The sequence below is a fragment of the Pan paniscus genome, chromosome 12 (genome assembly GCF_029289425.2).
Source record: "Pan paniscus chromosome 12, NHGRI_mPanPan1-v2.0_pri, whole genome shotgun sequence".
In the NCBI taxonomy this organism is placed as follows: Eukaryota; Metazoa; Chordata; class Mammalia; order Primates; family Hominidae; genus Pan; species Pan paniscus.
Window position 1 is genome coordinate 101,374,185 of NC_073261.2, and position 21,938 is coordinate 101,396,122.

General features: G+C 51.7%; 1 protein-coding gene across 6 annotated transcripts in view; it reads right to left on the reverse strand.

Moving 5' to 3' along the window:
• EFR3B (EFR3 homolog B) overlaps window positions 1-21,938 on the reverse strand; it is a 123,120-nt gene that overhangs the window by 14,488 nt on the left and 86,694 nt on the right. For all 6 annotated transcript variants that reach the window (XM_034952737.3, XM_034952736.3, XM_034952735.4 and 3 more), the window contains 13 exons: window positions 15,964-16,113; window positions 14,228-14,362; window positions 13,707-13,785; window positions 12,834-12,969; window positions 12,426-12,587; window positions 11,349-11,460; window positions 10,928-10,979; window positions 8,723-8,895; window positions 7,764-7,839; window positions 6,860-7,021; window positions 5,173-5,304; window positions 2,922-2,989; window positions 491-618 (listed from right to left, as the gene is read on the reverse strand). In XM_034952737.3, coding sequence (XP_034808628.1) covers window positions 491-618; window positions 2,922-2,989; window positions 5,173-5,304; window positions 6,860-7,021; window positions 7,764-7,839; window positions 8,723-8,895; window positions 10,928-10,979; window positions 11,349-11,460; window positions 12,426-12,587; window positions 12,834-12,969; window positions 13,707-13,785; window positions 14,228-14,362; window positions 15,964-16,113 — 1,565 coding nt within the window. The remainder of the gene's footprint in view (window positions 1-490; window positions 619-2,921; window positions 2,990-5,172; window positions 5,305-6,859; window positions 7,022-7,763; window positions 7,840-8,722; window positions 8,896-10,927; window positions 10,980-11,348; window positions 11,461-12,425; window positions 12,588-12,833; window positions 12,970-13,706; window positions 13,786-14,227; window positions 14,363-15,963; window positions 16,114-21,938) is intronic.

Sequence of the window (21,938 nt, forward strand, 5' to 3'; positions counted from 1 at the left end):
AGGCTGGTCTTGAACCCTTGAGCTTAGGCAATCCATCCGCCTCAGCCTCCCAAAGTGCTGGGATTACAGGTGTGAACCTCTGCACCCAGCAGGCAGCTATTGTTAACATTCCTGTTTTACAGTCAAGGAAACTGAAATTCAGGGATGCAAAGGACTTGTCTAAGATCTTTCAGGCAGTAAGTTGCACAGGGGTCTCAAACTGGGTCTCTGGTTCCATAGCCATATATGCTCTTTCCAGCACAATGGAACCTCTCCCATCCTCAGGCCAGGCCATCTCATGGGCCAGGTACTTCCAAGGACCCTGTCCTGAGGAGGAGAGGTGGGGCAATCAAGAGGACCTCACCATAAATTTCCACTGTGTCTTTCAGCTCTCACGACATCCAAGGTGCCTCACAGGCAATCAAAGGGCCATAAGTCCCTTATGCTCAGGCCCTTACCTGGCCAAGTAAAGACAGAGGCAGGCCTGGGCATCCCTGCACAGAACTCATACCTGTCAGCTGAGGAATGTAGGGCAGGCAGAGCCGGTCCGAGTTGTAGCCACTGCCTCCCAGGACTTCACTGATCTTGCTCTGGCGGAAGAGGAGCTCAATGACCACCCCATCAAGATTCTGAGACAGCCTGGAAGATGAAGGAGGGAGAAAGTTCGTTAGAACCGCGGTATCTAGAGTGACTTCTGAACAATTTTTTTTTTTTAAGACAGGGTTTTGCTCTTGTCGCCCAGGCTGGAGTGTGGTGGTGCGATCTCGGCTCATTGCGACCTCCGCCTTCCAGGTTCAAGCGATTCTCCTGCCTCAGCCTCCCGAGTAGCTGGGATTAAAGGCACCTGCCACCACGCCAGGCTAATTTTTTGTATTTTTAGTAGAGACGGAGTTTCATCATGTTGGCCAGGCTGGTCTTGAACTCCTGACCTCGGGTGATCCACCCGCCTCAGCCTCCCAGAATGCTGGGATTACAGGCGTGAGCCACCATGCCCGGCCAACTTTTCTTATTAAAAAAGTAACATCTTCACTATGCAAGATGACAGAGAAGCAAAAGGAACAGTCACCCCCAGTCCCATTTCCAGAGATAACCACTATTCACATGTTATAATATATTCTTATGTACAACAATCACATCCTTCAGTCACTTTTTTTTTTCTTTGAGACGGAGTCTCGCTCTGTCACCCAGACCGGAGTGCAGTGGCACCATCTCTGCTCACCGCAAGCTCCACCTCCCGGGTTCACACCATTCTCCTACCTCAGCCTCCACGCCCAGCTAATTTTTTGTATTTTTAGTAGAGACGGGGTTTCACCATGTTAGCCAGGATGGTCTCGATCTTCTGACCTCGTGACCCGCCCGCCTCGGCCTCCCAAAGTGCTGGGATTACAGGCATGAGCCGCCGTGCCCAGCCTTTTTTTTTTTTTTTTTTTTTAAAGACAGGGTCCTCACTGTGTTTCCCAGGCTGGAGTGCAGTGGCTGTTCACAGGCACCATCATAGCACACTACAGCCTTGACCTGCCAGGCTAAAGTGATCTTCCTGCTCTGCCTCCCAACAGGTACGCTCCACCATACCTGGCTAATTTTATTTATTTATTTATTTATTATTATTATTATTTCTTAGACCAAGTCTCTCCCTGTTGCCCAGGCTGGAGTGCAGTGACATGATCTCAGCTCACTGCAACCTCTGCCTCCCAGGTTCAAGGGATTCTCCTGCCTCAGCCTCCCAAGTAGCTGGGATTACAGGCGCACGCCACCACACCTGGCTAATTTTTGTATTTTTAGTAGAGACAGGGTTTTACTGTGTTGGCCAGGCTAGTCTCCAACTCCTGATCTCAAGTGATCTGCCCGCCTCAACCACCCAAAGTGCTAGTGCTGGGATTACATAGGCATAAGCCACTGTGACCGGCCTAATTTTTTTTTTTTTTTTTTAGACAGAGTCTTGCTCTGTTGCCCAGGCTGGAGTGCAGTGGCACGATCTTGGCTCACTGCAACCTTTGCCTCCTGGATTCAAGCAGATTCTCCTGCCTCAGCCTCCCGAGTAGAGTAGCTGGGAGTACAGGTGTGCGCCACCATACCTGGCTAATTTTTGTATTTTTAGTAGAGATGGGGTTTCACCATGTTGGCCAGGATGGTCTCGAACTTCTGACCTCAAGTGATCCGCCCACCTCAGCCTCCCAAAGTGCTGGGATTACAGGCGTGAGTCACTGTGCCCAGCCCGGGCAAAATTTTTAAACATTTTTTGTAGAGATGGGTTCTTGCTTTGCGGCCCATGGTTGTCTCGAACTCATGGGCTCAAGAGATCCTCCTGCTCAGTCTTCTGAGTCACTGGGCCTGCAGGCGTGAGCCACCGCACCCAGCTTAGACCCGTATTTTTAAATATACACAGATATCCCCTTCCCCACCCGCTGTTCTGTGATCTATTTTATTGACCTATTATGTAATGGGTATTTTACATTAAATATTCTTCTAAAACATTGTCATGATTGTCTACTGTATGGATGGGCCATAATTTATAAAGCCATCCCCTACTGTTAGACATTTTGGTTTTGCAAAACATCTTTCCCTTGAGTTCCTCTGATGTTGAAATGACACTGGCCCACAGCACCCACTATGATCCGAAAACATCACTTGGATTTACAGTAACGTCTTGTCAGGAATGACTCCTCCAGGTTGCATTTAGCATGGGCTTGGCCAAAGCCCCCGGAGGCTGTGTCTCATCTGCAAACATGGCTCAGCATTGCATGCTCGAGGCATGGACTGCAGTAATGTGATGGGGTTGAACTTTACCCAGGACTCCTGGACCACAGGCAGAGCCCACCTTCTGCCCTTGAGTCCACAGAAGTCTGAGCCTCCTGGCATTGACCCCTCCTGACCTCAGACCACCCACCTGCTTACTCAGCTGCCCTGGGGATCCCTGACCACGTCCCCCGTCCTCTCCTCACCTGGGCCTCTCCACAAACACATCCTCGGGGAGCATGTATGGAGCCTCTTTCTTCCTGGTCTCTATCACCTGGCGGTTGGGAGGAATCAGATAAGAGCTGGTTCAGCAGGGAGAGGGAGCTCACAGGCAACGAAAGAGCTCCCATACCCGGCTCGGTGCTTCCTCCCTCCCACAGCCTCCTCAGCACAGTGTCCTCAGCTGAGCTTTTCAGTGGAAACTCGCATCAACAGGGACCCTCAGGGCAGCCTGAGAAGCTCAAGCTGCCTGCTCAGGCCATGGCCATCAATGACACATGTGCACTAAGTGTCCTCCAATGCAGGGAACTTAACTCTTAAGAGACTGCAGCTGCTGGCTCCAATGCCTCATTCCTATGCTTTTTTTTTTTTTTTTTTTTTTTTTTTGAGACGGAGTCTCGCTGTCTTGTCCAGGCTAGAGTGCAATGGCACAATCTTGGCTCACAGCAGCCTCCACCTCCCAGTTTCAAGCAATTCTCCTGCCTCAGCCTCCCGAGTAACTGAGACTGCAGGTGCATGCCACCACGCCTGGCAAATTTTTATATTTTTAGTAGAGATGAGGTTTCACCATGTTGGCCAGGCTGATCTCAAACTCCTGACCCCAAGTGATCCACCTGCCTTGGCCTCCCAAAGTGCTGGGATTAAGGCTGAGCCACTGCACCTGGCCTCATTCCTGTGTTTTTTATTTAAACAGGTACAAAGGAATGTAGTTCACACCTTGTCCCAAACCTGGGTACTGCAGTACCCAAGTGCATTGCAAAACACCCTGATGGACAGTGACATCTTGAGCTTTACTCAGTATTCTTTGCAAATTTTTGACAAGAAAAGTGAAAGTTACTAAGGTGGTGAGAAGTGGAGGGATGGTCAGCATACAGGTGTGTGTCGGGGGTGAGGAGGTAAAGGTCCCACAATTGTCAGGCAGAGGATGTCTGGGCATTGCCTTTCTTATACTCCCTTATCAGCCCAGAAGCTGGAAGACTCCTGCTTCCCTTTGAGTGGTCTCTGTCACAGTCACGGCACCCTCCCCTGTGACTCCCAGCCAACCCAGGCTAGTTAAGACCTAAATTTTCTTGTTTTGTTTTATTTTGTTTTGCTAATGTATTTCATTTTATTTTATTTTTGAGACAGAGTCTCGCTCTGTCACCCAGGCTGGGGTGCAGTGGTGCAATCTTGGCTCAACTCCATCTCCCAGGTTCAAGTGATTCTCCTGCCTCAGCTTCCCGAGTAGCTGGGACTACAGGTGTGCGCCACCATGCCCAGCTAATTTTTGTATTTTTAGTAGAGACGGGGTTTCACCATGTTGCCCAGGCTGGTCTCGAACTCCTGATCTCAAGTGATCCACCAGCCTCGGCCTCCCAAAGTGCTGGGATTACAGGCTTGAGCCACTGCGCCTGGCTTGCTAATGTATTTTAAAGTTAATCCTACATGTTGGTATCATTCAACCTCTAAGCACTTCCATGTGTTTTAAAAGATCTTTATGCAACAACTGAGAACACATTTGACTACAGAATGGGTGTCAGATAACACCAAGGAATTACTGATCACTTAATGAGCTGTGTTAAGAGCATGGCAGTCATGTAGGGAGGTGTTCATGCTGTTTCAGGCATGCAGACAGATATACATAGAGTGAAAGGACAGGATAGCTGGGATTTGTTTTAAAATATTTGTTTAAAGTATTTAAAATTTGTTCAGCAAAGGAAAAGAAAAGGAGATAGATGAAGCAAATGGGGAGAAATTTTCATAACTGTTCATTTCATATGAGTGGGCGTGAACAGATGTTCGTTCACCATTCTACTCGGGCCACCTTTGCGGTATTTGATAGCTTTAGTCTGCATGATCTGAGGTCACTTTTGCAGTATTTCATAGCTGTAGTCTGCATGATCTGAAGTCACTTTTGCGGTATTTCATAGCTGTAGTCTGCATGATCTGAGGCATGTGTGCGGGTGTGCTCCCGTGAGTAGGGGAAAGACAGAGGGGCAGGAAGTGGAGGGGGCAGACAGTATTAGAAACAGGTATAGAAGACCCCCCCCCAACCCCTGTGCCTAACCCCACCCTGCTCTGTCAAGTCATACAGGAGGGAAAGATGCCACGAGTAACTTCTCACCATTAGTGGTTCTTACTTCAACCCTGTCTTCGCTGCCTAAGTGTAGGTACAGGACTAATGCAATTAAGGAAAAGCTGTTCCCAGGAAACCCCAAGTTGAGGGCCCCCTGAGCTCTTGGTCGTGAGAACACCAACCTCATGGATGTGCTGGCAGAAGGCAGGCACTGTTGTGAGCTGACTGATGAGGTTCAGGTAGGCTGCGCCCAGAGCATAGAGGGCACAGCGGTTGTAGACAGGCAAGTTCTCCTCATTGACTTGGGCCACGTCCTGCAGCAACATAGACAAGGCCTCCGGAGTTTTTCACTGACAGACTACACTGGGTGCCAACGCTCCACCCGACCTCTTCCCAATCTTCTTTAGAAATGCTTGCTTTCCTAGACTAAGTCTTTCTCAGCATTTGACCCAAACCTTCCTGGGGAAAAAAAGTCACCTTCATTAAAGCTGAAGGGAGGGGTCCCTAGAACAGTCCGTGAACTGGGAGGCTCTTGAGTACTCACAGACTACAGAGGCAATGACCTCAACTCCCCACTCTGCAGTTCCAGCTGTGGTGACCTTCACTGCCCAAACCCTCGTCGTTAATCCCACTGCCAGGGTGCTGTCTCCTTCACTATAGCAGATTCTTAGAGGACTGGATTGGCTTGCTAAACTGGGCTCATATGTTAAGCTAAATTAGCTGTGGGAGTTACCAGGGGATTGGGATATAAAGGAACCCCAAGTTCTAGTTCTTGACGGTAAACAGAATTTAAAAATTATAGCATCTAGGCTGGCCCTGCAGGATTTAGCACCAACAGACAGGTGGTCTGAGACTGTCACTGAATTCCCAGGCTTGCCCCGATTCAGGAATATGATGCCCTCCTGGCTTCAGGACCCTGGATACCCAGCCTTTGAGGTCCAAAGGACCCACCCTGACTCCCAGTAGCCTTGGGTGTACACACACACCCAGGAAGACCATGAAAGCCTCAAGCCCTGTCCGGTGCCACACTGGCTGCCTGTGCATCGCAAAGGAGGCTTGGTAGACAGGTCCCCAGGCTTCCAGACTCTGACTTACCTTCCCAGGAAATAGACACTTTAAACAAGTGCTCAAAGCAATTCTGAAGCACAGCTCAATTTGGGAACTAGAGAATCTTTTTTTAATTTTTAATTTTTTAAATTTTTAGATGGAGTCTTGCTCTGTTGCCCAGGCTGGCATGCAGTGGTGAGATCTCTGCTCACTGCAACCTCCACCTCCCTGGTTCAAGTGATTCTCCTGCCTCAGTCTCCCAAGTAGCTGGGACTACACGCATGCACCACCACGTCCGGCTAATTTTTGTATTTTTAGTGGAGATGGGGTTTCACCATGTTGGCCAGGCTGGTCTTGAACTCCTGACCTCAAGTGGTCCACCCACCTCAGCCTCCCAAAGTGCTGGGATTACAGGCATGAGCCACCACGCCCGGCCAAGGGAACCAGAGAATCTTTAGACAAATGAGTTTGTCTGGGATCACTCAGGGCTTATGAGCATCCTTTTAAGAATCCCTGGAGTCTCACTCAGACTCTGCGAGAGACTTGACATGTAGTAGCTAAGGGATGTTTCTGAACGACCGGTTCCCTGGGTCTTCTTTAGCTTAAGGACGGGCCAAGACCATGAATGAAGCATTCTTTGGGGTTCCCCAAACAGGACCATGGTTTGGGGTCCTCAAGGAGGCGTGGCCAACCACGAGTACAATATTCCTGGGCTCCAAAACAGTGTTAAGCAGTTGCTACTCAATACTCTTATCAGGGCTTGCCCAAAACAGGTCCCTCCCCTGATCCCAAGCCCCATGCCCTGCGCACACCAGGCCCCACCTGAACAGCCAGCACCAGACGGATGAGGTCCACCACCACCTCCTCGTTAGCCAGCTCGATGCTGATGAGGGCCAGCAAGCCATAGAGTGCCTCGTAGTGTTTCTGCACGTTTGTTTCCTCCTTGCAGCTCAGGTAGATGTGTCTGTAGAGCTGCTGGGAGTGCTGGGGACAGAAGCGGGCAGAAGGCCAGGGTCGGAGGGATGGGGACAGGAGGGGCAAGGAGAACACGGAGGAAGACCAATCTGAAGGGGGGCAGGATGGCTGTGTGCCCCCTCCTCCCTTGGGGAGGGGATGCCTTTAAAGCGGGCTCTGGCAGAAGCAGACACACACAGGAAGGCTCACGTAGGGAAGGATGGGCTCCAGTGAAACCAGCACCAGAAGCTGCTGCCCAAATCCAGGTGTAGGAGCAGAACACAGTCACTGGCCCTGGACTGGCTCATCACTCTGGGCTTGACTCCTCAGAGAGGTCAGCTTAACACATAGCCACAGAGGGAGGAGACGTAGCTACAGAGAGAGGAGACAGAGCTACAGAGGGAGGAGACATAGCTACAGAGGGAGGAGGCAGGCTCCAAGGGCAGTCAGTGGTCAGCAGTGACTTTTGCTCTGTCACCCAGGCTGAAGTACATTGGCGCAATCTCGGTTCACTGCAACCTCCGCCTCCTGGGTTCAAGCGATTCTCCTGCCTCAGCCTCCCGAGTAGCTGGGATTGCAGGTGCCCACCACCATGCCCGGTTAATTTTTGTAGTTTTAGTAAAGATGGGATTTTACCATGTTGGTCAGGCTGGTCTCGAGCTCCCCACCTCAAGTGATCTATCCGCCCGCCTCAGCCTCCCAAAGTGCTGGGATTGCAGGCGTGAGCCACTGTGCCCGCCCTTCACTGTGCCTGGAGGCCATGCTTGTTTACCTTCTTCATGAAGACGGTGTCCTGTCGAGAGCACTTGTCCACTTTCAGCTTCAGGACAGAGATGTCACTGAGGGTACTGGGAAGGGATGCAAAGGGCCTCCTTAGCCCTTGCATGAGGCCAGCCTGAGCTCACACGGGGTCACTGAGCTTTATCCCCAACATTGTTAGTTGGTACAAAGCCTCCAGTGCTCCCCTGGCCCTGGTTCTCAGCCCAATTACCTTTTCCTCCCAAGTTCTCAAGAATTTGTCCCTTTATCTCTCTCTCTTTTTTCCTTTTTGAGACAGGGTCTTATTCTGTCACCTAGGCTGGAGTGCAGTTGTTCCATAATCACAGCTCTCTGCAGCCTTAACCTCCAGGGCTCAAGCAATCCTCCCAACTCAGCCTCCCAAAGAGCTGGGACCACAGGTGTGAGCCACCACACTCGGCTAATTTTTAAATTTTCTTGTAGAGATGGGGGTCTCACTATGTTGCCCTGGCTGGTCTTGAACTCTTGGGCTTAAGTGATCATCCCGCCTTGGCCTCTCAAAGTGTGAGATTACAGGCACGAGCCACCGCCCTGACCCCCTTTCTCTTAAATCTTCATCCTGATTATTTTCTTCCTCCTCTTATTCCCCCCAAATCCCTTCAGTCTCTACTGATAACCTGCATCCCCTTCCTTCTCACGCTTGCAACTCCCTTTAATGCCTACTCTCTATCTTCCAAATCTTCAGTTCACCCTCCTCCTCTCCCAGACACAAGTGCCCTTTAGTCTCTCCTCCTCTTGCAGGACCCCAGGGTCAATGTTGGTGATCAACTCCTGGTGAGTCTCACTGAGTATCTGAATTGTGGGATACTCAGATCCCACAATACTCAGATACTGAGGTGGGAACCTGGGTGTGAGGACAGGACCAAAGGATAGGACCTAATGGAGAGTCCTCTCCCCATCTTGCATTGCCTGGAGGAGACACCCCAAGTTCACCTGATGGTAGAGAACTTGTGGCGGTTGCCATGACGATCAATGAAACTGATGAGAATCTCTAGAACAAAGAGTCGAATTTCTGCATCCTCCATGAGGGCGGTGGAGAGAAGGCGGTCCAGGAAGTTGCTAGGCAGGGCTGACATCATGTTGTTGCACTGGAAACCTGTGGATACCTGCAAGGGAGGTATGGACAGCTATGCCTAGGAATGCTGTCCCTCTCAGGTGCAGGAGGAGATGGAGGAGCAGCCAGAGGAAGTCAGGTCTGATGTACACATCCTCTCTAGACATCGCCCAATCCAGCCTCCCCTACCCTACAGCCCAGGCAACTCTTTGAACACTCCAACATCCACCTAGATGACACCGAGCTCAGTAGACATGTGAATGGATGGGGACAGCGTGCAGGGACATTCAGGTGTTAAAAAGCAAGCAAGGGATGAGCCCTGGAGGGAAGCGGGAGCCAGGCAGTCTCTGAACCTAACATTCCAGCCAGTTAGGGCACAACTGATGAACAGCCACCAGGAATACAATGCCTCATTAAGAGTATGACCATCACAAAGAACGAGACAGTGGAAGAACTCACAGCTGGGCTGAAGCATCAGAACTCACACACACGGCAACCACCAAATAGTGCACATAGGTAGTATTTTGTAACATGTCTGTTAGCCTGGCAATAATGGCGCTTTGTGACTAAAGCCAGTTTGGCATAAATAGACATGCCATACATGCTGTTGTCAAAGCATTCAAATGCAGCAAAGCACCTTTACTGTTAAATCCATATTGTAAAACAATGCTTTTGATGATTCAGAAGGTCCCTAAGGATGTACCCCAAACTGTTATCTTAAGAAAATGCTGGGTACAAATTAATGAGGATAAACTCAGCAAAGAAATGGCAGGAATATGGAGACCAAGGTGATAACTAAATGAGGGCAGTGTTGGAGCACAAAGGGTTTATAAAAATCTAGTGCCATGAAGAGTGTGGACTGGAGGGGAGGGAAGGGAAGGTGTGAGGTGGTGGTGGGGTGGGGGGAGTTCTGTTTAGATTGGCATGGCCAGAACTGAGACAGAGATTGAGAGATGAGACAGGAGGTCTAGGGAGGGAGAAGGGACTGGGGACCTCCCAACTTCAGTCTGAGAAGTTTGAAATCTGGTTGTACGTGAATTATAAACTGAGGCCGGGCACAGTGGCTCATGCCTGTAATCCCAACACTTTGGGAGGCCGAGGCAGGCGGATCACTTGAGGTCAGGAGTTCAAGACCAGCCTGGCCAACATGGTGAAACACCGTCTCTACTAAAAATACAAAAAAATTAGCTAGGCGTGGTGGTGGCATGCGCCTGTAATCCCAGCTACTCAAGAATCACTTGAACCTGGGAGGCGAAGGTTGCAGTGAGCCAAGATCGCACCACTGCACTCCAGCCTAAGCAACAAGAGCGAAACTCCATCTCAAAAAAAAAAAAAAAAAATTATAAACTGAGACCTACTGTGAAATAAGAGGCATCTGGTAGAGAACAGCATTTCTAGACAATTACTGTTGTAGCTGAGTTTCTGACAGGTGGGGAGAGGTGGTTGTGAGATGTCGGGTTTAGGCCAGGGGTTGTGCTTCAGAATACCTGGGGAACTTGTTACAAATACAGACTCCAGGACCTCACTCAGGCTAACAGCTCAAAACCTCTGAGGAATCATATATTTATCACAAGACTGTCATCGGAATGGTGTTTGAGAGCAATGGATCTAGACTCCAGTGATGGCTGCAAAGATGTAAAGAAGAGTTAAATAAAACACAGCATGGGAAGGATGGGGGCTGGGAGACTGAGGTGGGCACATGTGCCAAGAACATGTGCTGGCAAAACAGGGGAAACAGAGGGGAAAAGGGAAAGAGGGGGTACCAGGAGGGAACCAGGGTGGGAACCAACAGATTCCATCTCAAGACAGATCACGTCTGAGTGACAACGCTATCAGTAGCCAATAAGGAACCTTTGTGAAAATTAGAAACAGGTTCCCCATTTGCTGTGGCTGACCCAGCTCTGTGGGTGCCCAGCCTGGCTAGGGAGTGGAACGTAGGCTAGATTTCAGCCCCGACTCAACTGACTGGGTGTATTTGTGCAGTATGCAACATGCACGACTGTATGTGGAGGCCTTCACTTGGTCCCTTGGAAGGAGCTGTCTCCTGCAGAGGAAGAGCAGGAATGGGGATAGATGGGGCTCACCTGCAGGAGGGATTTTAGCAGCATAATCTGGGTCAGACGGTTCCTATTCTCCCTGTAGACCAGAGACACAAACACTCACCAGGATGGTAATAGGGCAGAGGTCACACACTTTCCAGCTTAGTTCTACTCCTGATTCATTTCTCCATGAGGCTTATCGTGTTGGGTTACCCAGGACAGTGACTTCCGGACCCAGGAAGCCGACCAAGGGATGACTGGCTCCCCCAACGTTGGGAGGTGGTTATTGGTGGGGCAGCCTGAGAAACTGTGGGATCCAAGAGCCCCATTAAAGGCTGCTGAGGGATTTGGGAGTAAAAAGAGAGCACAGGGCAGAGCCAAGAAAATTAAGAGGGATAAAGGAGGGGGTCAGAAAATGCAGCCAGGGGAGAGGAGGACTCCAGGCTGGGGGAGAATGGTGGCTCACCCCGTCCTGCCTGTGTCCACCGCCTGGTGCAGGGACGGCCGCGGGACCTTGCTCATGATGAAGAGGATCACCTCGGAGCGCTGGTAGGTGGGCAGCGTGCTGGCAAAGGAGCCTGCAGGAGGTGGCGGAGAGGGTGCCCAGTGAGGCACAGGCTCCAGGGCCCCTCCTGGTTCAGCCTTTCAGCTGCAGAGAGCGAGGGCTGCCCCTCTCCAGAGTCAATCCAGGACCAGAGAAAGGGATTCAGGATAGCCCGGGTGTGATTCGGCCTCTCCAGGAAAGGGAGGCATCAGGTGGTTTTGGAGGTCTCTTCCAGGCTCCGTTTTTTCACTTGTTCCTGAGGCTGTGGTTAAGGTCTTGACTCCTTGGCTAGGGGGTGGGGATGGTGAATGCTGGGCCCTGGGACCAGGGCGGAGCGGGGGGGCGGGGGGAGCCCGAGTTCTCCTTGGGTGCTTCTTTCACTGGCTGCCCTAGGGTAAATCCTCCTCCCACGAACTAAGAGAGAAGAATGGTTCTGCATTCCTAACCTGCCTACTCCAGGCTGAAGGGAAGCTCACATGGCTAGGGCAGGCAGGCTGTGAAAGAGGCTTTATCTAATCTCCGCTCCCAAGAGCACACACATTTTCTCCGCGGCTGGCCCCCTTCCTCATTCTTTTCTCTTAGTCCCCATCTCTCCCTCCTGGAAGCCCTAACCTGGAAGCATCAGGCAGGTCTGATGGTGACTGGGACTAAAGAAGGTTCGCCTGAGACTTCAGATCTGAGACACTCATCTGACTGCTTGCGCTGTCGCTCAGGCCCTGCCCAGCCAGTCCTTTCATTTCCCGACTTCATTCTCTCCGAGGTCCGTGAATAGCATGTGGGTGCTGGACAATCCTTCAGGGGCCCGGTTGGATGCCCTTCGCCCCAGTGCGGTCCCTCCCTCTCCAACCCCCATCCCCGGGCCGCCCCCGGTGCCCCGCCCCTTTCCAGGGTCCCTCTTTCCTCCCCTTGGCCCCACCCCGCCCTGCGCCTCAGTCTTGAGCCCCTGGGCCCCGCCCCGTCCCTCCCCTCCCCTCTCCGCGCCTCGGCCCCGCGCCGCACCCACGGTCTTGATGACGGCCTCCTGGAACATGCGCTCCTCGTGCTCCTTGATGATCTTGGTGCCGAGGCTGACCGCCCCGTCGTAGCTCCCGGTCAGCGCGTAGTCGATGCTGAGCCGCAGCTGCCTCAGCAGCGTGTTGAACATCTCCAGTACTGTGGGCCCTGAGAGCGGTGGGGCGGGACACCCGAGATCCAAGGCTGGCACCCTCCTCCTCCGTGCACCGCGCGCAGGCAGGGCAGGGTCACGCCCCCTTCCAGCCTGGGCTTCCTCTGCGCTCCCAACTTCCCGGCGGACTTCTCCGGAGGAAAACAGACTCCGACCCCTCCCTGTTGTCCCTTGCCTCTCTCTGTAAGAGGCGGCAGCCTCCGCGGGGTCCCCGGCCCTCAGGCCCTAGCCATGCCCCTTACCCACAGAGCCGGTGGCAGCGATGACCGCGGCTTCCGACAAGACTTCCACGATGCCCGCGCGCACCGTCGCAGCGCTGCGGCTGTTGGCGTCCAGGTGGCCCAGGAGCTGCTGGATGACCAGGTGCGAGTGCTGCGGCTGCGGGAGGAAGATGAGCTGGGCCTGGACAGCAACCCCACGGGGTCCCTGGGCTGCGCAGCCCTCTCCTGGCACCCAAAGGCAGGGGTAAACTAAAGGGACGTTCCAAGGCCCCGGGCACTGCAGTTGGCACTGACACCTCGTGCCCTTTACTGGATCCTTCCCTTCTCCCTCCAAGAAAGAGCCAAATCCCAGTGGAGGCCTCGGCTGACAGTTTTCCAGGGCCCTTTTACTTCAAAATTGGTCAAAAGACCATTTTAAAATAGGGTCTTCCTTTCATTTCTTCAGGTCTTTCCGGCAAGAGCCATGGGAGGCCACATGGCTTAGTCCAGTGCTGCCTAAAGTGGGGCCCCTGGGCTGGTGCCCATTCAAGATAGGTCTGATATTGGTTTACACTGAGATAAGGATGGGATGGAGAGTCAGTGTTTAGTAAACAATTTGTCAATGCTGTAGCAGCCAAGGGTGTGATCTGTAGGCTTGCATTTTGCATGAGTTTTTAAATTAATTTTTCTAGAAATTATTTGTTTTAATTGTATTTTATAAAAGTATTGGTCTGTGATGTACTGGAAATAAAATCAGCCGGCCCTTCTCCACAGCTAGCTTAAGCAGCACTGGTTTCGGCAACTGGGGGCTTCGGAGGAGTCACAGGGGACTTCTGGCTTTCTATTTTAGCACCCGTCTGGCTTCTAGAGAGGCCTTTGTCCTGGGATCCGGCTGGCCCAGGGGAGCCACCATACCTGAATTGAGTACATGATGATTTTAAAGCAACGGATGGCAAACACCTTGGGTTCCCAAAGAGAATGGTTATCCAGATGGCTGTGAGGGAGAAAACGTGGGGGAACAACTATGAAACTCCCGGCAGTGTTAGGGAGAAGAGATTAGCTTGGAGGCAGAGGGACACCTCCTCAGAGCCCCTCGCACAGTTTCCGGGTGAGGAAGTGAAGCCTGAAGGGCCTTGGGGTAGTCCCAGTCCAGTGCTGGAGAGAGGCCAAGGACAGCGCTCTGCAGCTGTGGACGTGTGTGGTGAAGCTGGGCACCTTTGCTTAGCGTTGGGTGCCTTCCTACTGGCAGCACTTGGCCACCCTGTGGCAGCTTTTGCTGTCACAGTGCAGGGAACACAGGCACAGGGAAGGGATCGACTCGGCTGCGGCACCACAACTGTAATATCCCCTTCCCCCCAGCCAGCCAGGAGATGCCAGGGACCTGAAACACATCCAGGCTGAAGGCTGGGGCCAAGGCAGTGGGTGGGGGCACTCACATGAGAACAGGCTTGATGGCGTTTTTGATGTTGCCAAAGGCAGCCCGGCCCAGCAGCTCCCGAAGACACCTCTCAGCCAGCTCCGCGGGGCTCTCTTTCTCCTTCTCGGGTGCTTGGAGGGGTGAGGGAGACCGGCTGGGGAGACAGAGGCACATGGGTAGAGGGTGGCATGCAGGCTGGGGTCAGGCTCTGTACAATCCCGGCTTTCCATGTTTCATCCACACAAGACAAGCAGGAATTTGACATGGGTTGCACTAGGCAATAGGGGAGGCGTCACAGCTGTCAGAAATTAAATGGGGGTAAAGAAGCCCCCACTGGGGGAAGTGGGGGAAGACCGGAGAAGAAAAGATAAAGTTCTTTTTCTGGAAATCCTTAAAGATTTCCAGATGTGCCACTGTGGGAAGGATGCTCTGAGCCCCATGGGCCAGGTGAGGTGTAGAACATGTGTGTCTTGATGCACCTAAGACTTCAGAAGGAAAAGGAGATGGGAGATGAAGATAGGAAAGGGAGGCAAAAAACAAAACAGGAGTGGAAGAAAGGAGAGGAAAGAGAGGGAGGGAAAAGGAAAGGCACAGTGGTTGGCTCAGGCAAGAGTCAATGATACTCAAGTCACAGGGAGTGGGCCCACATCTGGACAGAACAGGAGCCGGAGGACTCCCAGCCCAGAGACCACAGCAGCTTGTCAGTGAGATGCTATTCCAGAAACAGCCACCAGAGGGCACACGAACCCCACCCCACCCCACGCCCCGCCCCCGCCCCCGCCCCCGTCGACCCGAGTCTAGCTCTAGTAGCCTGGGATCAACCGACCTAACTAGCCTAGTGCACAGATAGCCCAGGTGGGACAGCAACGTGGGCCTTTCTCCCCATTCCATTTCACCGAGGGGAAAAATGAGGGTGCAGGGACAGGAATGAATCCCATGCTTAGGGGATCCAGGATTAAAACCCAGTATCTGCAAGCTCTTACTGAGTGGCTGCGGGCTGGTCAAGCATGCACGTTTTCAGGGCCTGAAATAGCATCAGGAAGCAACAGAGGAAGGAAGGTCCAGATGGAAAGTCCGCAGTGATTGGAGCCATGAAAGGCATCTTTTTTTTTTTTTTTTTTTTTTTGAGACGGAGTCTCGCTCTGTCGCCCAGGCTGTAAGTGCAGCGGCGCGATCTCGGCTCACTGCAAGTTCTGCCTCCCGGGCTCCCGTTCTCCTGCCTCAGCCTCCCGAGTAGCTGGGACTACAGGCGCCCGCCACCACGCCCAGCTAATTTTTTTGCATTTTTTTTTTAGTAGAGACGCGGTTTCATCGTGTTAGCCAGGATGGTCTCGATCTCCTGACTTCGTGATCTGCCCGCCTCGGCCTCCCAAAGTGCTGGGATTACAGGCGTGAGCCACCGCGCCCAGCCCACAAAAGGCATCTTAAAGCCTCCTTGGCCCTGCTTCCAGGGAGACAAAGGTAACCAGACTCTTGGTTCTGTGTGTTATTACCAACAGACTTACCCACCAGGGAGCCCAGCGCCAACACTGTCCTCCTTCGGTAACGCAGATGTTAAGGGACACTGTGGGCTGGCACAAAGTCAGACCCATGGCTTCTAGGGAGCCAGCTTTGGACTCACAGCAGAACAAGCCACAAAGCCATGTCCCTGGCCTTGTAGCTGAGTTTTACTGACCAACCCAAACCATGTGGTTCCCAAGCAGCCCTTGGAGGGTTGATTATATCCACTGTCCTGCCCCACCCCGGCCTGCTTACCTCTCTGCCTCCTCTACATGCTGTAGATTGAAAAGCAGTGATGGGACGATCTTATCCATGTGCTGTGGGTCCCAGATATTGGCCTGCAGTTCATCATTCACCGTCTTCCTCACCACCCCTTGCAGGCCTTTGATGCCTGACATTCGAATTCTGTAAGGAAAAGGGTGAAGTGGGACTCGGAAGTCCTCTAGCCCTGAGAAGTCCAGCTTCGGTGGCTAAGAGAGGAGCACAGCTTAGGAGTCAGGGATACATTTGTCCATCAGAAGGCAGAATGGAGACCAGCTGCTACTCTCATGAGACCTCCTGGTGCTGGCAGACATGAGCCCAGGAAGCCATGTCTTTTTAATCATCTTGGAGACTCCCAGGCTGCCCTTGCCCTGGTACCATCTGGGCTCCAGCCCTAGGGTGCTGGGTGCTCCAGCTCCCCATCTTTAGTACTTAGCTGGGGTTGTTCCAGCTTGGGCCCAAGATGTAAGAGCTCAAAACGCTGCCAAGAACTGATGAAGCAGAATCCGAGGCTGTGAGCAACTTGCGGGGGGAGGGGGAGGCGGATCCAGAGGGAGAGGCACAGAGCTGCAGGCTCTCTGGGCACAAAGGGGTTTCGGCTTGGAGCTAGGCTTAACCAGAGGGGAAACTGAGTAACAGCACAGCAGGAGCCCCTTTTGTACACCCCCAGTCCCTGCTATGTGAACCCACGGTCAGCACAGCTCTGTGGCAGGGAGCCCTCTTTACTAGCCATTTATTTCAGACTGAAGTTTCTTTCTTTTTTATAAAACCTTTTTTCTGGTTATAAAATAATACGTACTAATCATAGAAAAGTATAGAGAAGAGAAGATTTACCACTACCACCACCACTACCACTGTTATCTTTGTTATCAAAGATAACTGTTATTGGCATTTTGATGTAATTCCTTTCTTCTGTGCATAATATATAACAGAATTAAGAACCTATTGCGTATTTTATTTGTATTGGCTTTTTTCACATACATTCTATGCATTTTCCTATGTCATTAACTCTTCATAAACATGTTGAATGGTTGCCTGATAGACTATTATAAGACCTTTCTAAACTAGTGACTATTAGTCATTTAAGTTGTTTCCAAACGTTTTGCTTTTTTTTTTTTTTTTTTGAGGTGGAGTCTGGCTCTGTCGCCCAGGCTGGAGTGCAATGGTGCGATCTTGGCTTACTGCAACCTCTGCCTCCCGGGTTCAAGCAATTCTTCTGCCTTGGCCTCCTGAGTAGCTGGGATTACAGGCATGTGCCACTATGCCCAGCTAATTTTTGTATTTTTAGTAGAGACGGGGTTTCACTGTGTTGGTCAGGCTGGTCTTGAACTCCTGACCTCACGATCCACCTGCCTCAGCCTCCCAAAATGCTGGGATTACAGGTGTGAGCCACCGTGCCTGGCCAAACGTTTCACTTTTATAATAATGCTATGATGGGCATCATTGTATGAAATATTTTACTATGTTTCAAGTCATTGCCATGAGTGGAATCACTGAGTCAAAAGGTAAGAAATAAAAGGCAGCCAGACACAGTGGCTCACACCTGTAACCCCAGCACTTTGGGAGGCAAGGCCAGTATATAGCTTGAGCTCAGGAGTTCGAGACCAGCCTGGGCAACATGGCAAAATCTCATCTCTACAAAAAATTAAAACATTAGGCCGGGCGCAGTGGCTCACACCTGTAATCCCAGCACTTTGGGAGGCCAAGGTGGGTGGATCACCTGAGGTCAGGAGTTTGAGACCAGCCTGGTCAACATGGTGAAACCCCGTCTCTACTAACAATACAAAAATTAGCCAGGCATGGTAGCAGGCACCTGTAATCTCAGCTACTCGGGAGGTTGAGGTGAAAGAATTGCTTGAACCCAGAGGGTGGAGGTTACAGTAAGCGGAGATCATGCCACTGCACTCCTGCCTAGGCGACAGAGTAAGACCCTGTCTCAAAAAAAAAAAGAAAGAAAGAAAGAAAGAAATTAGCCAGGTATGGTGGTGCGCACCTGTAGTCACAGATACTCAGGAGGCTGGGGTGGAAGTACTGATTGAGCCTGGGAGGCAAAGGTTGCAGTGAGCTGAGATCATGTGAGATCATGGCACTGCACTCCAGCCTGGATGAAAGAGTGAGACTCTGTCTCAAAAAAAGAAATGAAAGGCTCCCAATTTGCCAAAATAACTGCCCCCACCCCCTGCCCATGCGCAAGCCGCAGGAGAATGCCACTCTCACAGTGCCTGTGGCAGTACTGAGGATCTCATTTTAAACATCTGTTCTAATTTTATGACTCCAAAAAATCCTCACATTTTGTAGCTATTTCAATTCACATCCTTTTGTGATTATTGGAGATGAGCAGTTTTTCTCAAGGTTGAGTTGCCAGTTGCATTTTTAACTTCGTTTTTTTTTGAGACGGAGTCTCGCTCTGTCACCCAGGCTGGAGTGCAGTGGCGCGATCTCGGCTCACTGCAACCTCCGCCTCCCGGGTTCACGCCATTCTCCTGACTCAGCCTCCCCAGTAGCTGGGACTACAGGCGCCCGCCACCACGCCTGGCTAATTTTTTGTATTTTTAGTAGAGACGGGGTTTCACCGTGTTAGCCAGGATGGTCTCGATCTCCTGACCTTGTGATCCGCCCGCCTTGGCCTCCCAAAGTGCTGGGATTACAGGCGTGAGCCACCGTGCCTGGCCTTAACTTTGGTTTTAACTGGGGTTGCCAGGGTGCTACCCTGGGCCTTACCGAGGAACTGTGGCTGGAGGTGGCAGGAGCCTAGGAGAAACAGGATAACCTGGCCCAGAAACTTTTAGGGCCACTGGCGATGGGCAAGGATTCCCTGGAAGCACCTGGCCATGCTGACCTGACCCTGACCACACTCAAGACCCTGAGCTGGCAGCTGTCCGGACTTGGGAATGAACTATCAGGAATACTGTCCTGCTGACTCTTCTTAGTTCCAGTTTAAAAAGGCACTCCCTAACCAAGGGACAAGTGACACACATCCCCAGCATGCTGGACTCGTTTGTCCCATCCAAGTGGGCCTGGCTGGCAGGAAACAATGCCTGGTTAGCAGAAAAACTTCTACCCAGGGCTCCCTTATGTGTACATGTGAATTAATCTTTCTTCTTTTCCTAACTACCTTGCACTCCTTCACCTTCAGTCTCCCCAGAATCCCTTCCACAAATGCACATGATTCATTCTGTGACACCCAGAGCTGACCGTGCCTTTCAAAAGAAGTTCAGAAAGATCAGGCCTGGAGGGGGAGGAAGCTTCTTACTCTTCCTATTCATTTATTTATTTATTTTTCGACATGGAGTCTCACTCCGTTGCCCAGGCTGGAGTGCAGTAGCACAATCTTAGCTCACTGCAACTTCCACCTCCCAGGTTCAAGTGATTCTTGTACCTCAGCCACCTGAGTAGCTGGGACTACAGTTGTGCGCTACCATGCCTGGCTAATTTTTTGTGTTTTTAATAGAGACGGGGTTTCACCATGTTGACCAGGCTGGTGTTGAACTCCTGACCTCAAGTAATCTGCCTGCCTCAGCCTCCCAAAGTGCTGGCCATATAGGCGTTAGCCACCACACCTGGCCCTTACTGCTCTTTTTTTTTTTTTTTTTTTTGAGACAGAGTCTCGCTGTGTTGCCCAGGCTGGAGTGCAGTGGCACTATCTCGGCTCACTGCAAGCTCTGCCTCCGGGTTTACACAATTCTCCTGCCTCAGCCTCCCAAGTAGCTGGGATTACAGGTGCCTGCCACCACGCCTGGCTAATTTTTTTTGTATTTTTAGTAGAGACTAAATAGGGGTTTCACCGTGTTAGCCAGGATGGTCTCCATCTCGATCTCCTGACCTTGTGATCCGCCCCGCTCGGCCTCCCAAAGTGCTGGGATTACAGGCGTGAGCCACTGCGCCCGGCCCTACTGCTCCTCTTAATGGGCACAGTGGAGATCTACCCATGACCAAGGGCCCCATGAAGTCTCTGAATCCAAGGAAAGATCAGATAATACTGATCCACTGGCCCTGAGGAATCACACACACACACACACACACACACTTGCATGCACAGGCCCACTGCTGGACCCAAGGGTGTTACTGGAAAGGGCAGTCAATGGCATTCAGAGGCAGCCTCTGGGTTCCTAGACCAAAATGATGCTGTGTGAATGCATAGCCCAGCACAGCTGCCACCGGGTCAGCTGAGTCTAAAAAGGCTGAGAATGAACAACAGGAGAGATCTGAGGGAAAAAGGGGTGCAGGGAGGGGACGGAAGAGAAAGGCAAGAAGAGGAGGAAGGAAGAAAATTGACACCAGAAGATCCCTCCTCCACCCTCTCTCACCCGCAGGCCTTCCTGTCATGGGTGACCAGCGCCAGCCTGTGGGTGTAATGGCACTGCTGGTGGCTGGGAGCCAACCTCAGCAGCCTTCCTCCTGATGTTCAGGAAACTCCTGATCCTGCTGGAACACAGTGCTGACCACATCACACACTACAGATCATGTGTATGTGCACATGTGTCTGTGTGCATGTGTGCGTGTGTGCACGTGTGTGTGTGCAGTGGCATGAGTGGCCCATCCACTCCCCCACCACCCTGGGACAGCTTGGCAGGGCCTGCGTGGGCAGCATGTGTTACAGACATATGTGGCCATGGTCCTATACCTCCCCTAACACCTGCTTCTGGACGTGCCCCCACAGCTCCAGCCCCTCTGGCTCTTCATAGCCATTTTGCAATGGTGGTGACTCAGGAAGCTAATTCTGGGAGAGGATGAGGGGCTCCTTCCTCCCATACCCCACTCTGGCCTCACCAGAGGCACTCAGGCAGGGCAGCTGCAGAGTCCACACCTGGCTTATGAGAGTCTCGGGGACTGGGGGAACCCAAACAATGCCACACAGTTGCACCGGGCCCTGCCCAGGAGTCGGTCTAGTGCCTTGGAAGCATATATTCATTTTAATTTCTTTGTGATTAATTGTTTTTTTTTTTTTTTTTGAGACAGGGTCTCACTCCGTCACCCAGGCTGGAGTGCAGGGGTGCGATCATGGCTCACTGCAGCCTCGACCTCCCAGGCTCAAGTGATGCTCCCACCTCTGCCTCCTAAGTAGCTGAGAATACAGGCACGTGCAGTCATGCCCAGCTAATTTTATTTTTTGTAGAGGTGGGGTCTCATTATGTTGCCCAGGCTGGCCTCAAACTCCTGGGTTCAAGTGATCCTCCTGCCTCAGCCTCCCAAAGCACTGAGATTACAGACATGAGCCACTGCACCTGGTCAATTTCTCTGTGATTTTATTTGAGAGATTTTGCTTCTATGTCCAAGTATGCTTCTGTGAGCTAAGTGTTTTTATAAATTGGAGTATGTGTATGTAAAAGCGTATCCCGTAAGGCAAGATGCTTGTCTGAGAGTGTTCATTCATTCTGTCATTCACTCAACAAGAATTTATCAAGTGCCACTGCTCTCCAGGCAGTGTTAGTGCTTGGGATGCATCCGTGAGTAAAACGACGGACCCTGCCCTCACAGAGCTTACATCCCAGTGGGAAGAGACAGGTGGCGAACAAGAAACACAGAGAGTAATGTATGAAACATGTTAAAAGGGGAAAGAAACCCCGGCAGAGTGAGGGAGGAGTGGGCATGTGGGGGTGTGCAGGGCAGCTTCACTGACAAGGGGACATTTGAGCAAAGGTTTGACAGAGGCGATGCAGTGAGCCGTGCAGATCCCTGGAGGAAGCATTCCCAGCCCAAGCACAGACTGTGCAAAGGCCCTGAGGCAGTGTCTGTGGTGTGCTGGAGGGGAACGAGCAAGCAGGAGGGCCAAGGAGATGGAGTGGAGAATGCAGCTGGGATCAGCCAAAGTGTGAACTTTGGCTCTTTATTGGTAGGTGTAGATTTTGATGGTTAATGGTGAGTGGGTGTGTTTCTGGAGTATAAATGCATATAATTCTGAACAAAAGAATGTATGGAGGGTTGTGTGTGTGTACACATGTGTGTTCTGTCACTGGCTCTCAAATTGG